Here is an 18,211-nt window from a genome sequence, read left to right as displayed (position 1 = left end):
ATGGAATGAATGCCAAATATTTTGATGAGGGTGGCTTTGCGCAGCGCATTTTCAGCGACCGCATTTTGACACATTTTCCGAAAATGCGAAAATAAATTTTATAATAAAATTTATTATGTACTACGTTTGATTCCGCTACCCCCAACCCCTCGCCGGCTCGTTTGCCGCTCACTTGGACTCGCAAAGCCGGGTACTTGGTAACCTGATATGTTTTTGCCACTGTCAATTTTTGATGTTCGGCGTCTGTCGCGACGCATTTCGATCCGAAGCAAAATCATTTACTTAATGCATATCCGTGAGGCTGTGTAAGCCAGGCTGAGTTTTGATAAGACGGGTCGCACTCTCCCTTTCTTACTCCCTCTCCCTCTCTCGCTCTCTCTGTCTAGACGCCAACTAGTTGGTTATATACCATATAACGTCTTGACAAAGACAAAGTGCTTTGAAGTTGAGCTAATGTGCCAGTGCTTGCTTATAAATGATACTGATTGATAAATCGGCTGGGAACGAAATTCAATTTAAGATGACTAAAAGTATGAGCTGAAACCAACTGCACACAGATTGCTTATTTTGGATGTTTTACAATAACGATAAAGAGATATTTGAAAAAATAGATAGAGATAGATAGTTATAGATAAGATATTTTAAAAGAAGCTGTAAAGTTTCTGTAAGATGCTATTGAGAAGATGTATATTTGACGATTTTCCGAAATAATTATGCTTTGATCTTCAAGAAACTCATTTTCGTGTGCTTATCATTTAACTCGTAAATTAGAACTAGAGTCACGAGAGGCAGGAAAGGGGTAGATTACTGATTGTTATACCCTTGAATCTTATCAATTAATATATAACGCATAGAAGGAGTCATTTCCGAGCCCATAAAGTATATATATTCTAGATCAGCATCAATATTAGTCCGTAATTATGACGTATCATATGGCTGCCATACTTTTCAAGATATCTTCTCACTATTCTCACATACCAGCAAAACGGAAATGTCTATTTTTACACAATTTAAGTTTTGAAGTTACTTTGAATTGGCAAAGAAATTAAATTAAATTAATACAATATTAATATTAAGATATAAACAATCGGACGAAAGTACTTTTTGATATGTCCAATAATATTTTAATTCATTCTTACTGTAATAATTGTCACAGAAATCCAACGAAAAACAAATGAATTGGCAAGAAAACAAAATAACCCATTTTGAAGCAAGATTTATGATAGTTCAGATGCTCGCCCTTAGAAAATACCTCTCAATATTCAATCTCAATTACGAAACGATATGAAACATTAATATTCATTGCGTTTATATGAATAGCTCAGCACATGCCGATTATAACGTTTCATATTACAAAAAGTTCCCCATTTCATAGTTAATTCGTTTAGAATTATGTCTGCAGCATGACAATGTCAAAAGGCACACCCACAACGCCCACAATGCCCCAAGGAAAGGGTCGAAAAGAAATGCGACCGCATATAATGCCAATAATTGATAATTTATTATAATCACAGACTATGGGAATTGTGTAGAAACTAGTGGGAAGCAGTCAACCAGCAGCCACTCAATCCACCCAAAACCGCATCTCAAGACATCGCCCCCTGCGCTCTGCCCAAAGGGGTTGGCTGGGTGTGTGTGAGTGTGTGTGTGTGTGTGTGTGTGCTGTCAAATAATTGCATTTGCCTCAATAATCCTTTAATGCTGATCCAAGTTGATGGGCCGAGCACTTGGTATCAGGAGTGCTGCTGCTGCATATGCTCGCCGCCGGCGAACGGGGCGGTTATCGAGGGGTGTTGCTGTTGCGGTAGCCCAATTATTGTTGCTGCGGCAGCGGCAACTGTTGTTGGCAAAGGGTTCACGAAATGCGTTTGATATTAACACATCTGTTCATTCATTCCACTTGAGCTGAGCGACATCATCGTCCTGTGGAGAGTGGCTGGTTGCCCGCCAAACTGTTTGCGGAAGCTAATGGTGCGCACTTGCCGTAATTACCCCGGGCCGATCTCGGCCACATCCTCATTTTCATTCTCTCGTCCTCAGCCTGCTGCGCGTCCGCCTTTGGGTGGTGTTTACCTTTGCATTGTTTCCATTTTGTTTAACAACTTTGCTTTATTTACCGCTGTTTGCTTATATGTTTTTGCTTGTTCGTCACAAATCGCTTTTTGTAACTTGTAACCACAATTCCTTTTTTTTTGTAGACCTGATACCCTGCTTTTCAATCCCAGTGCCGATGTTTACCTTATGTCGCATTGTTACCGAAATTATGAGCACTTTTGCCGCCTTCGGGCGTTTCTTTTTTCTTTTATTTTTACTTTCTGCAGAGGTAAATAAATTATATGGAGTAGGCCTGCAATCAACGCCATAGGGAGAGCGGCTCTGAAATGCTTCTATTTATAAGTAGCGACGTGTGCTGTGAAGCGAATGTGGGATACAGGAAGAGAACAAAAACGGTGTTGAAAAGTGTCCCAAGTATGCTTGCTTATTGCAAATATTTTTATAGGAATACAAATGTTATGAAATATTGTGAGTAGGATCAACAATTTTTATGAAATATTCTTATTTAAGTTGGAACCCATTTAATGCCTAGTCTAGAAAAAAGGTGGAGTTAACAAATATATCTCAAAATTTCATGGGAGATATATGACTTTCCTACAAGAGGTATAATATGTGTAATTATTGATTATACTATTACAGTGTTTGTGAGTTGGTTGGGATATTTTTGAACCTGAGAGCTAGGAGCATGTATCTCAGAGCCTATTAAGATTTTATTGCTAATCATTATCAGAAGCTGACATACAAAATAAGCTTCTTATAACTCTGGCACGACCTATTCTTGGGTTTGCCTCATATGCCTGGTCACTTTTTTTGCGCTTTCTTTGCTTCAAGGAATTATATAAAATCCTAATTTTACAAGCACATTCAAAATGAATATTCTTAACCAGTACTTATTGTTAATACTATTTAATATTAATAAGAATATTAATGAGAATATAATTGTATTTGGTTTGTGATCTTCATTACATACCAAATGTTTTATATGTAATTTGGCTTTGGATAGAATTTTTCTATTCAATGTCCATAATGTCTAAAAAATACACCTGAAGCATTAAGGTGTTTTCACCTTGAATAAATTTAAGTCCAGATTAGCAAACACTTTAAGCGCAGCACCTAAAAGTATGCAGGCGAATACAGGCAGCTGCACCATCAGAAAATAAAAACAAAAATTGAAAAAATTATACACAACTTGAATTAAATATGCAAAAATATTGTAGCCAAACGAAATCAATTAGCCTTGTTGTAAATTAATATGCCAAAAGGCAAAAAGCAACAAAAACTGAAAAGTTATTATACTTCAGCTCTCTAGGTACCCTCCAGAGTGAAGCATTGAGAAGCAATCAAGAAACTTAACCAAGCGAATTGAATAAATAAGAAATATGGTAATGTCTTACTGTAGGTTGAGGGTTGGGTTTGCTTTTTTTTGGTTAGGTATTGCAATAAAACAAAGCAAAATTGTGCATGAAATTATTATTGGAAGAAGGAAGCACGCACACACACGCACATATGCATGGGTGGGTTGGCTGGATAAAGTCAAGGCAGACGCACACAATTGTTTTTCATTATTCAATTTTTGTCATAATAATAACCAGAGCTCTAGCACAGGCAACAGCCACACACTGTCTGTCTCTCTCCAGCCAGCTATATGTGTCTCGCTCAGCGGAGCGAACCCCGAGGTGGTCGCTGCACTTGGAAAAAAGTTTACCCAGCCATATTTTATTGGTAATGTGCTTATGGCATAAATATTGTATTAAGTAACTGGTGGGCGTCACCACCAAAAAGGAAGAAAAAAAACATGTAAAAACGTGAAAACCCCCGCAATAACTTTCCTGGAAGTCTGCGTTGGGGGTGTGTGGCTGTGGGTGGTAACTGTAACTGCCTTTTGGGGGTTGGATTGTGCGCAATTTATTGTTAGCTGGAGCCTGGCAAGGCGCATGGCCCTGGGTTGGGTTAGTTGTTTGGTTAAGTGGGTGTGTGCCTGTATTGTGTCTGGTATAAAGCCAACATGGCGGCCATGGCAGTGGAGCAGACGAGCAAGGCGAGAGAGACAGAGAGGGAGTGAGAAAGAGTGAGAGAGAGAGCAGAGAGCAGAGAAAGTTGCCTCGAGGCGCAAAATGTTGAAATTGTTTTATGTTGCGTTATGATTACAACAATGCGAACTTTTGCACAATGTCTAATTTGAATTTTGATTAGGAAATTTACTTACACACACACAGGCACAAAAAGTGAGAGAGGGGGAGAGGCAGTTCGAGTCATGCAAAGATGGCGCGCCCCCTGAAGTTAGAAATCCCATTAGGGGCCGCTTTAAGCATGGAATCAGCGTAACCGGAACTAAAAGCAAACACAGCAGCAACAACAAAAACAACAACAAGAACAAGAACAACAATAGCACAAAAAGGAAACACGCGCGCATAAGCAAGCAGGCAAAAGGATGCCAAGGATGCGAGGAAACAGAGCAGAGCATGGGGGCAACTTCGAAGGATGCCTGGGCATTGTCTTGATTGAAGCTCATTAGTGAAGATGCTGTGGCGGCATGTGTGTGTGTGCCCCCCCCCCCCCCCCTCCTGCCCCTTGCAGCCTCTTACCAATTTAGGCGCTGATTACAGGCCAAATTTGTTTTGTGTGCCTGCGCAAAATTGAAAATCAGATTTTGTTTGTTTATGTCTTCGAAGACACAATGCGAACGCAGGGCGCAGGCGGCAAAAGTGGGCGTGGGCGTGAGCGTGGGTTGCTTGGTGCAAACAACAAATTGTTAAAGTTTCTGAGGTGGAAAATTTCGTTTATTGTTTTTCGCCCGTACATGTGCGTGCGTGTGTGTGTGGCGAAAGTTTTCCAATTTTCAATTGGCTGGCAGCCAACTCAAGTCACAACTTTGGCCCACAGCATAAATAACAGCACTCAGCCATACAAAAGCAATTTTCTAACTTTATTTTCCCGCTCTCCCCCTTCTCGTTCGCAGGTCTGGTTCCAGAATCGACGCGCCAAATGGCGCAAAGCGGAGCGACTCAAGGATGAGCAGCGCAAGCGGGAAAATGGCGAAAGCAGCAGCTCGCTGGATAAGGTAAGATATATGTATATATATATATAGATATATGATATAAATGGAAGCTATAGATAAGGCTTAATTGAAGTAGCTTAAATCGGATCGAAAATATGCTCATTTTGGAGGAACTTTCTTAACATCTATTAATAATATTCTGCAGCTTCATGACTCGCGCGAATCCTCGCCAGATATCACCGGCGAGATCGATGATGATATGGATGAGCTGCCGCCACGTCAGCGTTCGCATAGCCCTTTGACAAATGGACCCATGGAACAGCAGCATTCACGCAGTCCGACTGGCGGCCATCATCTGGACTCCAGCGACAATGAGCGACCGCTGTCCTCTGCCCAGCTGACCGCCACACCGCACTCCGCCTCGCAGTCGCTGGGCTCCATTAGCGCCGGTTCCCCGTCGCCGGGCATGCGCGAACACACGCCGTTGGCCGGCGGCCTGGGTCCCAGCAGCCCCTCCAATTCGCGCAACACAGACTCACCCATCGAGGTGGGTGGCCCCATGTCGCTGACCACCGGCTCGCGTATGGCGGCATCGTCCAACAACTCGGCCTCGTCCACACCAACACCAACAACGCCGCATTCAGCACAGCTGCCACATTCGGCAGCCGCCGCAGCCTTTGGCAGTCACATCTTTGGCAGCTTTGGAGCTGGCAGCGTAACCAACGATAAGTAAGTAGAAAATATTTTTGAATCATTTTAGCACCATAAATATATATGGGTTTTAAAGGGAAGATCTTATATAGTTGTCTTACATAGTATTAAAATATTATATATACATATATAACCTATATATATGGTTTTAAATGGATTATCCTTTATGGTGACTCAATTTGTATTTAGATCATATGAAAACATAGAAAAAGATTTATATGGAATATATTGAGAAATATATTGAATATTGAGTTATGTTTCAAATTTGCCCTTTCACATTCACATGAATATAAAATAGGTACATATTTAAGAAGAATTGACTAGAAGCAACAGTTGAAGCAAAATATTTAAATATATTTGTATATTTTAAAATATTTAAAATAGTTTTAAAAATTTTAAGTTATCAAATTTGCGATTATCCTATAATTTGTAATTTGCTTATTGACGCAGTCTATTTATTTTTAGAAACATCGATTTATCGATTAATAGATATTTTGAATCGAAACAATAAATAGTTTGCTAGCTAATAGACTACTTAAAAGTTTATATACCTAAAAATAACAAATATATTTTACTATTTGAGCTTATTTGGGATTTTCCTCTATTAATCATTTACGTGTATATTTGAAGAAGATTATGTTTGCTTTAGAAATGTCGATTTATTGACTTTACTTTGATTCAAACCATCAAAATACTGTCAAAAATTTGTAAATGTCCTCAATCGAGTATTTCAAATATGTACTTTCTTATATTAATATCAAGTATTTAACTCGAGTCTTTTAATCTCTATAAAATGCGAAATAGTGTTGGGGAAATAACTGTTCTCAATATTGTAAAGAAAACCTCTTTGATTTCTGTTTACTTTATGATAGAAAAATTCAAAATTGGAACACAGTTTTACCAAGTCATATGTTCTGATTTCTTGTGGAAAAATTCCACGCAATCCAATTACGTGTAGCTCCTGTTGTTAGCTCCAGTTGATGCCAAGGGCTATCCATAACTACTTATATGAGACCCCTGGTGCACACCCCTGTAAACCAGCGCGATTAAAACTCAACGATCTGCTAATTGCCTGCGTGTCATTAAGCCTCCACTTACAATGGCATTAGGCAACAACAAACAATAAATTTATGGCAAGTGTCGCATTTTGTCCTCAATTTGACAATAACAATGCGACTGAGCACAAAAACAACTGCCAGCAAAAAAAAAGAAGAAGGAAAATGGAATAAAGAGTACAAGGGCAAACAGAGCGAACGCCACCCCCGAGAGCAATTTTCCAAGCAAATATTTACAAATCCGAGCAGGATTGCGCTTCAGACCAGGACAAATGTCACCCCTAAAGGCGGCGATGACTAAATTAGCAATTGATTAAGACCGGCAGAAAGAGAAGAGGAAGTGGAAAAAAAGCAGAAATTTTGGGAGCTGTGTATTATTATAGCCAGACAACGACCACAATGAGAGCAGTAATGATATTAGCTGGTTGGGTGGGTGGCTGGCTGGCTGGCTGGTTGGTTCTGGCTGATGGCGAGACTTTTGACTCTCGCCTGGCGACTCCTGTGGTGCCGGACCCGGGCACGGGCTATTGAACAGGCGTGCGCAGCGGAAGACGATTCAGTTAATGTTTTGGATGAAAACGTTTAAATTCCATTGGCGCACTTCCGGTCAGCGGATGTCGTGTGCGCCAGCGGAAACATTAAGAGTGCCCCCTTCTGGCCCAGCCTCCCCACTCGTTGAGTTCTCGAAAAGAAAGTAAAACTAGCGACCTAATGATGCTGCATTGATATGACCGACGCGTGCTATCAATGCCAGCCTCTAATCACCAACGGAACAGCGCATGAATGATTCCAGCATTGTCTTTAGCAACCAGATTCTTAGTGAGCTAGATATACTTATGAGATGGTTAATCGATTTGAAGTTCATTGGTTTTGAGTGCTCGTCTAGAATACCCCGTAGACTCACTTGTAGTATATTAATATATATTTAAATTTATAACAATTATATCATCTTTATTGCATAGATACAAAAGTAAACCAATATCAAACCTCAGCAACCTTCTATAGACAATTTTCAAGTCAAGGAACTCATGCGACCTAGTCAGTTCCTAAACCCATTGGGAATTCCAAACGTATGCCTTATTTGAATTGATTGATGTCACCCTTTATGTCATTTTTTATACCTCCGTAGAGTATTATAATTTGATCATTATATGTGTAACACATAGAAGGAGTTATCTCGGACCCCATATATTTATTCCAGATAAGCATGAACTATCGAGCTTATATAGCTATGTCCAGTCTGTTTCTATGCGAACAAGTCTCCCATTCTTTAAGATATGGTCTTGTAACTTTGTATACATAGTGCAATTCATACTTACATCGGTCTACTATATCATATGGCTTCCATGTCTATAACCGGTATAACAGTAGGTTCTTTATGGACAACTGTTTGTTTTTTAATATATCTTGACTAAACTCGGCATTTATTAGTTTCACTATGTATATATGCCAAATCTTATCAATATCGAACCAAATATCATATAGCTGCCATAGAAATAAATAATAAATAAATAATCTTGTATGGTAACTTATTGTGCTTCAAGTTATCTGGAATAGACTCGTCATTTCTAAGTTTCACTCTGCCTTATTTACCTTATTTACAATTAAAATTCTATCTATATGAGACCACATCATATTGCTGCTATAGCGATCAAGATAAACTAAGCTGCGTATATATATTCTATATTCTATATCGCTATTGGAAGAATCGGTGTTTAAATTAGTTTTTGTATGGCAATATATTCGGTTTTGCAAGCTGTCTTCATCAAACTCAGCATTTACGAGTTTCACAATTCTCACATATCTGCAAAAACCGTTAGGCAAATGTCCACAAGGGTATTAAATCTTCGGTGTGCCAAAGACACGTTCTCTTTTCTCTTTTCTTCTTAACTAAAACTTTTTAAATACTGTGGAATTCATGTCTTCAAAATCAAATGCTTTCGCTTATAAAAAAGCAACTTGAAAATTTAATTGGGCGTAAATGAGGGTGTTTCGTGTTTTGTTGTGCTGCCAATGTAACCATATGCCACACCCAGCCAAAAGGCGGCTGCTGGTTTTTTTTTTGTGATAAGTGTGGCGGGGAGGAAGTTTGCGCCGGTTAGCGGTGGGCGGTCTCATCAGCCGGCAAAAAGGCCACGGGCGGCCCAGCTCTGCTTTAGCTCACATGTCAACGCGCCCAGACAACAACAATAAAGCGACACACCACAATAAAAAAAAAAGAAAAAACAACAACAAGACACGCACAAACTAACATGGGATCAGGATGTGGATCAGGATATAATAGCGCAGCGGCAGTAGCTGACAGGCCAAGTGGGCGAGGGGACAACCCACTGGGCAGAAGGTCGACTGCTGATGCTGCTGCTTTTGCTGCTGCTGCTGCTGTTTTAGCTGAATCATTGCCCGCTGTTTGTTGTTGTAACGGTTGACCAAATCAATTCCGACTTTGTGCCATATATGCTAATGGCAATTGCCTTTGGCTCTCAATGCATGCACTCAGCACTTTGATATCGTTTGATATCGTTATTGTTATTCAAATGCCTTCAACCGGATGTCCTGTGTGTGCTTCCATCTTCCATTTGCCATTTACCATTTGCCATCTTTTTGCAGCTAATCTCAAGTCGAGCGTTTCATCGCAAGCATTTATCATCGCATTAGACATGCACTCAGCTGACTCGAAGCATTTCTTTATCTCGATATTCTCGTATATTTTATGCAAATTGAAAAGCTGTATTAAAAAAGCAAACGCTCACAAGCCAATCATTCGCCTGGAACTGGAGCCCAACTTCTATGTCAGCTCAGTAATTCCGAAAGTCAATCAAAAAAATATACAAATAAAGTAAATAAATAATCGAATATAAGGGCGCCAAGCTAAGTTGGAATAATTAGATGACATTCACAAATGTATCAAAAATCTTTATTTGGCATCTATTGCATGCCAAAGATTGAACACCCTTTTAGAAGTTAGGCTTATGTGAATAGAACTTTTGTGTTAAGTGTAGATATCTTGATAACCGAACACTTTTTCCATGAAATAAATAATTTTTCGACCGATTCTTCCAATAGATCTAAAGATAAAGATATCTTGAAAGTGAACAACGCTTTTCATACAAAAACTTCATATTCGACTTTATATATTTAGGTGCCAGATATATAATATAGAATTCGAAACGACATATGTACTACCTGGACCAGAAAGATGGATATATGCTACGTTTTTTTTTAGAGTAGCTTTCAACTTGAGAGATTAGTTTGTCAGACAGAAAGACAGACATAGTTATAGCAATACTAATAAGGAATATTTATTTTGAATGGAATCGGAGATTTCACTTTCTATACAATACACATTACATTAAAGAGTATATATAAAACTCTCTACAAACGTATAAGAAGAGATTTTCAGAATTCATTTTTATCGATTTAGATGCTTGGAGTTATCAATAATCGGATATAAACTTGACCTGTATCTGGTTTATGATAATCCCCATAACATATCTTCGCTTTTTTCTTGCTCTTATTAAAAACATTCCATGCATCCTCCTAAAATTTTGATCTTGAAACAAGTATTTTTTGCCAAAAGCGAAAAAACCTTCAATATTATGCAAAAAATTAAAACACTCTCGATTTAATGATTGCATAAGGCAGCAGAGCAGCAAAATTAAATAATAATAAATAAGAGCAGATCGGTAAATATAACTAGGGCAGATTTCTTACATAACCCCAAGTTGAATATGCAACTTGCTTAAACAAATTATTAAAATAAAAATTTATTTAGTTTATAATTGAAGTACTTCGGAAGATGCATGAATTAATTTTGTAATATTTATGTGTTTGTTTAAGAATAAAAGCTGCGCTATTCAAAGCTACAGTATAGACAGGTTTTCAATTTTTTTATTAAATATCAAGTAATACAATAAATCGTATAATCTTGACCGACTGAAAAAAACAATAACAAACGAAAGTAAACAGCTGCCAGCTGCAAACATTTCAGTTTTTTGTTGTTATTTTGTTGTCAAGAGCGTGAAGCACTTTAATTACATTTATCTTGACAATTTGCATAAACAATTAAAACACGAGAAAACACTAAAATTGAATGCGTGCGTTGATCTTCAGAAGGCCAAACAGAATTTGAGTTTTTTAATGACACAGACTGAACAATTTGCTTGCTATTGTTAGTTTATTTAATTTTGATTTAATTATACTTTACTTAGTATATATAATAGTTTAAGGGAATTTAAACTTCTGCTATGTATCATACTATTTCTCTCTTCCGCAACTCGTTTTATTTACATAATTTTTTTATGAAGTTATTAAGAGTATCTTAATTTTGCTTATTTTTTGACTCTACTACAACCAGAAACTTGAAACCCATTTGCAACTAAGTCAAAAATATTTAAGTATGGTAAAAAATAATATTTCGCTCGTTTATGTTGCAATGCAATGCAAAAACAAACGTATTCCGAGTCTACTTTCGGTGAGCCTCATCTCCGCTTAACTCTGGCATTAGCTCTAGCTTTTAGTTTAATATTTCACAAAAATTAGTTTCGTATTTTATACGTGACTTGGAATCGTTTAAGGCATTGTTGTATGTAGCTATATATAATTTCGATCTTCGGAAGCCCGCCCACATTACAAAGTGCAGCTACTATCCCTAAATGCTATATTGATTACTTGACTACTATGGAAGCTCTAGGTAGAAAGCCCTTTCACATTATTTTCTTCTCACACACGATAATGTCATACATTAAATTTGATTATTGAAATTAGATACGAGGGAATCGACCCTTGTTTTCCGGATGAAACACACAATACAGACTTCAACTGTTTCTCCTCGCTTCAGTCAACGTTTGTCAAGTGCGGTTAGAAGTTCTCAAATCTAGGAATGAAGCTGATTTTATATTTTTTGGTTCTCGCTGCATACGTCGGCAGTTCTTTAGCTCTTAAACATGGTCAGTGCTAAAAAACAGGAACATTCTTTAAATAAACTCAGCTTTTATCTCGTTATTACCCACAAAGAGGACTGCGGATTGCAACATGCTAAAGATGGATTTGAAGATGGAATAGTCTGCTTGGCTCGCGGCAACAGATGGTCCTATGATGCAGTGGCAAAAAAATGCACAGCTTTTCTTTATGGAGGCTGCGGTGGAACTGCTAATAACTTTTTTACCCAACAAGATTGTGAGGATAAGTGCCAGGAGTGAATAACCAATGTAGACAGCATGATGGGGTAACACGATCTATAGAATGTGCACTCGGGATTAGCTATTAAACAATGTGTACAATATGCACAAATTAGTTATCTGACACTAATAAGTTTTAAACTTTTATTGAGATCGCATAAAGCATTGTGTTCAGTTGTTCCATTTAGTCCTTTATGGACCTCATTGGGTTGCTTGCGCTTCCATACTTCGGATTTTCTCTGAGCGCCGAGGAATTTAAGCATTTGAAAAATGTCAGTAGATGATTCTTTTTAAGATTTGGCCTTACAGTACTTTATTTTACCGACCTGCCAAGGTGACTGTAGATATTTTTATTTTTTATACACACTTAATTTGATTATTACAATTAGTCACGAGTGAATCGAGACTTTTTTGCCTATTAAAACATACAATGCAGATCTAAACTGTGAATATAGTTTCTCCTCGTTTTAGTCAACTTTTGTCAACTGCGCTTACAAGTTCTCAAATTTTAAAATGAAGCTGATTTTAATTTTTCCGGTTCTTGCTGCATATGTGGGCAGTTCTTTAGCTCTTAAACATGGTTAGTACTAGAACCTGGGACATTTTTTAAATAAATTAAGCTTTAATCTCGTTATTACCATTAAAGAGGTGTGCGGAATGCCACATGTTAAACAAGGAACTAATGGTGGATTCACCTGCATGGCTTACTACGAAAGATGGTCCTATAATACAGTGACCAAGGAATGCTCAATGTTTATGTACGGAGGCTGCGGTGGAAATGCTAATAGTTTTTTGAACCGAAAAGATTGTGAGGACAAGTGCCTAGAATGAATACCCAAAGAATAAAGCATGATAGGTTAACGTGTTCCAACTAATTGCTTTTACAATTAGGCAGAAAATGCAATCGTGCTAAGATATTAAACAATATATTGATAATCCCCAAAAACCCTTCCCCAGCGTTATATACACTGTACAATTCGATTCAGTTGCGCCTTTTAATTAAATATTTCACATTATTTAGTTTTAAAGTATTTATGAGACTTAGACATCACATAAAGCTATAAAGCTAGATAGTTTCTCCTCGCTTCAGTCAACGTTTGTCAACTGCGGTTACAAGGTCTCAATTCTTAGAATGAAGCTCATTTTATATTTTTTGGTTCTCGCTGCATACGTGGGCAGTTCTTTAGCTCTTAAACATGGTCAGTACTAGAAACTGGAACATTCTTCAAATAAACTCAGCTCTTATATCGTTATTATCAACAAAGAGGTGTGCGGATTGCAGCATGCTAAAAACGGATTTGATGACGGAAGATACTGCTTGTTTTTCGAAAAGTTATGGTCCTATAATAAAGTGACCAAGAAATGCTCAATGTTTATGTACGGAGGCTGCGGTAGAAATGATAATAGTTTTTTGAACCGAAAAGATTGTGAGGACAAGTGCCTAGAATGAATACCCAAAGAATAAAGCATGATAGGTTAACGTGTTCCAACTAATTGCTTTTACAATTATGCAGAAAATGCAATCGTGCTAAGATATAAAACGATATATTGATAATCCCCAAAAAGCCTTTCCCAGCGTTATATACACTGTACAATTCGATTCAGTTGCGACTTTTAATTAAATATTTCACACCATTTAGTTTTAAGGTTTGTATGAGACTTAGACATCGCATAAAGCTATAAGGCTAGGTTGTTTCTCCTCGCTTCAGTCTACGTTTGTCAACTGTGGATACAAGGTCTCAAATCTTAGAATGAAGCTGATTTTATATTTTTTGGTTCTCGCTGCATACGTGGGCAGTTCTTTAGCTCTTAAACATGGTCAGTACTAGAAACTGGAACATTCTTCAAATAAACTCAGCTTTTATCTTGTTATTATCAACAAAGAGGTGTGCGGATTGCAACATGCTAAAAACGGATTTGATGACGGAAGATACTGCTTGTTTTTCAAAAAGTTATGGTCCTATGATGCAGAGGCCAAAAAATGCTCAATGTTTATGTACGGAGGCTGCGGTAGAAATGATAATAGTTTTTTGAGCCAAAAAGATTGTGAGAATAAGTGCCTGGAATGAATACCCAAAGAATAAAGCATAATAGTTTAACATGTTCTAACTAATTATGTTAGTCGAAAATACTTATACAATTACCTAAAATATGCAATCGGGCTAGCATATTAAATGAAATATTTATAATCTTTACAGTCTTCCCCAGCGTTATGTACACTTTATAAATCAATTTAATTTCGCCATTTTATTTAATAGTTCACACTTATTAGTTTTAATGTTTTAATGTGACTTAGAAATGGCATAAAGCACTGTGCTCTGTTATTCTATTTAGTCGTTGTTTGGAATTGCTTTATGGTGCTGCTTCTTCCATTCTTCGGATTTTATTTCGCTTTAAAAACTTATTACAAATTATACTATCTCGAATAAAAATGTAATTTCAACAAAAAGCTAACTAACTTCATCCCATTAATCCTTTAATCACATGTTATACATTAATGTACACTTGATATACGTCTATACGATAAGAATTGCAATTTTTTTACACTTTTGTAAAATTGGGTTGTACAATTTACTTAGGAAAATATATAACTATACAAATTGTAATTTGCCGCTTTAGTGGCCACCTTGACATTTGAATATCGGCTGATATTGCTCCATCTATGATTTCACTCCCTTTATTTACTAAGGAACTAATTGGAAGCATTATTTAAGACTTATTTTGTCTACTAAAAAACACTTCGTTTCTTTCAATTTATTGCTCTACAACAATTTCCAGACCTCAGCAAATTGGACTTGTGCCCAATTTCAAATCCCTTTTGGCTGGTTACAGGAAACTGGGGTAATTAAATAGCTAGCCGCAAAATGTGAAAATATTTGCCAAAAAATTTGAAACAGAATTGCCAAATATTGTATGCACAACTAACTAAATACGTAATTAGACGCCGAGGCATGTAAAATCGGAGCTACTTAAACATGTAAACAGCCGCATGCCCAGGTGGAGGCCAAAAATCAAATGATGTACCCAAGCTATATGCCAGCTATATACTTGAGCATATAATGTATATATATATTTACCGACATATATGCAAGCGCATTTGTGATGTTTGCGCGCACGAATGCTTGAATAATAAATTAAGCAAATATTTTAATATTCATCATGCAATTAAAATAAGCCGCTGACTCGCGCACAACAAACAGCCAAACAACCAACCAACAGAATCCCTCCTCCTACACCCACCCACCCCCCCTTCTTCCTCCTCGAACAGCTCCATCAAAAACCTTGGGTTGGCTAATATAATAAGCATATAATGTTCAGAGCTCTCGCTTTAGCTGCCAACTCGGGTAGGAAGTAGAAAATAATTTCAGCCAAGGATAGCGCCAATAAAAAGCAGTCACATTGCGCCAATAGAGAGTGCTTGCCCATAAAATACCCTGTACTCTTAGTTAAGTAGCCATATAAGCATGCGTTTTCGCATCGCTCATTTATCGCTTTGTTATCTTCCATCTGCCACTTGGCACATAATGATAGCATGGCTTTTTCGATCCTCACAACAAGCTCAGCGAAAATTCTTGTTGGTTCAGTCCACGTTTAGAATCAATGCTTCTCCTTTAGCTACGGTTCGTGAACCTCATCCACATCCATGTCACTAGGTTTGGGTTCGAAATCTGGTTCGCAATTTTTTAAAATGTGATATAAATTAATCACATTTACACATTTAGTCAATCGAAATATAGAAAACTAATAAGCTTTTCGAAACTAATTTTTAAAACCAACCCCTTAAAAAAGAAAAGACTGGTTTGATTCGGGCTGCATACTATTTTGCCTTAACCAACTTATCTGGCCTTAGGTTCGGTTCGTGGTATATAAAAAAAGAAAGTGAAGGTTCAAAACAGTTTGGCGCTATGCCAATTTGCAGCCTGGTTAAAGACTCGTTGTAAAATTCTTCCCAATTGCTTTCTGCTCATAAAAATATATCAATGTAAAGAGGATATAGATATATATAATAAGATATATATAATAAGCATTATTATACCCTTTTCATTTAATGGGTGCAGGGTATTAAAAAGAACACAAACTTTCGCTAGCGCAAACATTTTGCGGAAATTGGGTTTGGCGCTCGCCAAAATGGGGGTTAGCGCGGTGCGGTGCGGTGCCCGCTAAGCCGTTGAGGTGTTGATTGCTCGAGTTTAATTTGTTAGAATTGCGTAAGGCATTAAAATGTTTGCCAGAAAAATTATGTGCAAGGGGTAGGGGCTTGGAGGAGGGTGTTGGGGGCATTGTCGGAGCGCGGGCAATATGTGTAAAAATTCATTAAGCCAAGTCGGTAAAAGTTTCTCCTTGGCAACGGCAATCTGTGAAAAGTGCGAAAATTTAAAGAAAACTTTTGTGCGCTAGGTGAGCATGCTACGCGCTCTGTCTGACATTGACAAACGCATAAGTCTGCCCACCCCCCCGCAACCTCCGTCAACCCCTACGGCCCAGCCTTGCGCCAGTTGGCCCACAGCAAAAGTTATGTACTAACTAACGAGCTCAACGACAACACTCGAGCTGCTGAATGTCTTAATTTGGAGTGCGAGTGCCGTCAGTCGGAGGGCTGGGCCTCCTCTTGAGTGCTGCAATTAGGGCGGCGGTAGCCGTGTGGGCGGGGCCCTGTCAAACAGCACCGCGCGCCCGCTTGATGTTTCGCCTGCGGCAAACGTCGTTGATGCTGCAACATTTTTGCCAGTCTCAGACAGAGCACACACCCCGCCCCTTGCCCAGCCCCTAACCCTAAGCCGGGTCCGCCCGTCGCCGGCACCGACTGTAGATGGCGCCACAACGGCAGCTGTTGGATGTGCACATGCAAAATTTAATTACGACCAAAGGATGAGTGCTTAATTATACGCAAACATTTAAGTTTACTGCTTTTTTCGCTACAACTGCGACTCAGACACAGACTGGGACTCAAAATGGAACTGGAACTATAAATACAGCTAGTGAGAGCACTTCCAAGAGTCTCTGTTTGCCAACTCTTCTCGTTGAGCTCGGACTTTTGCTTTTCCCCTTTGCCTTTGGGCCTAATTGGGCTGTCATTTTTGTGTGAAAAGTATCAAGAAATTATAAAATATATTCGTGTTATATATATCTTTAACGTACTCTTAGATAAATATTAAAAAAGAGCGAAGCACGAAAATAAAATACTTATCAATAAATAGAAAAAACATTATTTATTTTTCATAATTTAATATAATATATATTATAATTAACATATAATAATATTATTTTAAAGCAATTTCGCTTTTTTTAAAATCATTTTTTGCCATATATCATTATTTTTTTTATTATTTTCGTTTATGCAGATCAAGTTTGACTAGAATATAAATATAAATAAATTAATGAATAAATGAAATAATAGGCAAGCAAGCAAAACAAATACGAATTTTCAAATTTGTATATATAGCTTTATCTGATTTTTTGAATTTAAATTAATATTATATGTTGTATTTGTGTATACTAAAATGTATTTATTCCTTATTCTATTCTATTATTCCCTATTTAAGGACCATAAACTCTAAACATTAACCAACCTCATCTTGAGATGGACAGTGTTCAAAAAAGCCTGTTAATGTAAACTTTGGTATATGTGATATATTTTCTTAATATTCACTGACCATTTCCAAACTCTTTTATCTGTTAGTTAAACTTTCCTTTAGCCTCAGCTCTTGCCCCAGAAGGTTCGCCCTAATCTAATGTTCTCGCAATCATTTTAAAATAGCTTAGAATTCTTTGAAAAATTCATAAACTTAACATGAAAATAAAAATGGAAAACGGAGGAAAAATAAAACATTCACCGAATACAAAATTCTGTTTCAAGCGGCCAAATAGTGTGTCCACCTCCTGGAATCTCCTGAAATCAGGACAGGCGCAACGCAGCTCAGAATTAGAAGAAGAGCGTGGCGGGTGAACGAGGAGGTAGGCAGGGGCAAACGCAAAAGCAAAAGCCAAAAAACCGTCAAGTTTAGAGTGGAAAAAAGTGAAAAGAATTAAAAGCAACAGCCGCGACGACTGTGGCCCAGTGGCTGTGGTCGCGACATTCGGTCGGCTCGTCCTGGCCAGCATCCCACCCGCAACTCGATTAGCATTCAGAGATTTGTGCCCCTGCTTGTGGCAGCTACATACGCATACACCTGACTGCTCCCCTCGCGTCGAGTTAGGCCGCGCACTAAGAGTTA

The 18,211-nt window shown here is 37.9% G+C and overlaps 1 protein-coding gene and 2 long non-coding RNA genes across 3 annotated transcripts in view; all 3 read left to right on the top strand.

The window, feature by feature from the left end:
• Window positions 1-18,211, top strand: part of Drgx (Dorsal root ganglia homeobox) — a 47,353-nt gene that overhangs the window by 24,615 nt on the left and 4,527 nt on the right. The window contains exons 5-6 of the mRNA XM_064692748.1: window positions 5,015-5,116; window positions 5,259-5,782. Coding sequence (XP_064548818.1) covers window positions 5,015-5,116; window positions 5,259-5,782 — 626 coding nt within the window. The remainder of the gene's footprint in view (window positions 1-5,014; window positions 5,117-5,258; window positions 5,783-18,211) is intronic.
• Window positions 11,683-12,867, top strand: LOC135435587 (uncharacterized). The gene is made up of 2 exons (XR_010437393.1): window positions 11,683-11,765; window positions 12,643-12,867. It is a non-coding gene; the product is annotated as an uncharacterized LOC135435587 (long non-coding RNA).
• On the top strand, window positions 13,068-14,104 carry LOC135435586 (uncharacterized). The gene is made up of 3 exons (XR_010437392.1): window positions 13,068-13,195; window positions 13,262-13,814; window positions 13,881-14,104. It is a non-coding gene; the product is annotated as an uncharacterized LOC135435586 (long non-coding RNA).

This window comes from Drosophila montana, unplaced genomic scaffold (assembly GCF_035044405.1).
Source record: "Drosophila montana isolate Dmon_TW-CO22-7 unplaced genomic scaffold, ASM3504440v1 contig_3639_1, whole genome shotgun sequence".
NCBI classification, from domain to species: domain Eukaryota; kingdom Metazoa; phylum Arthropoda; class Insecta; order Diptera; family Drosophilidae; genus Drosophila; species Drosophila montana.
The sequence above is the reverse complement of the archived record's forward strand: the minus strand, read 5'-3'. Positions and strand labels throughout refer to the sequence as shown.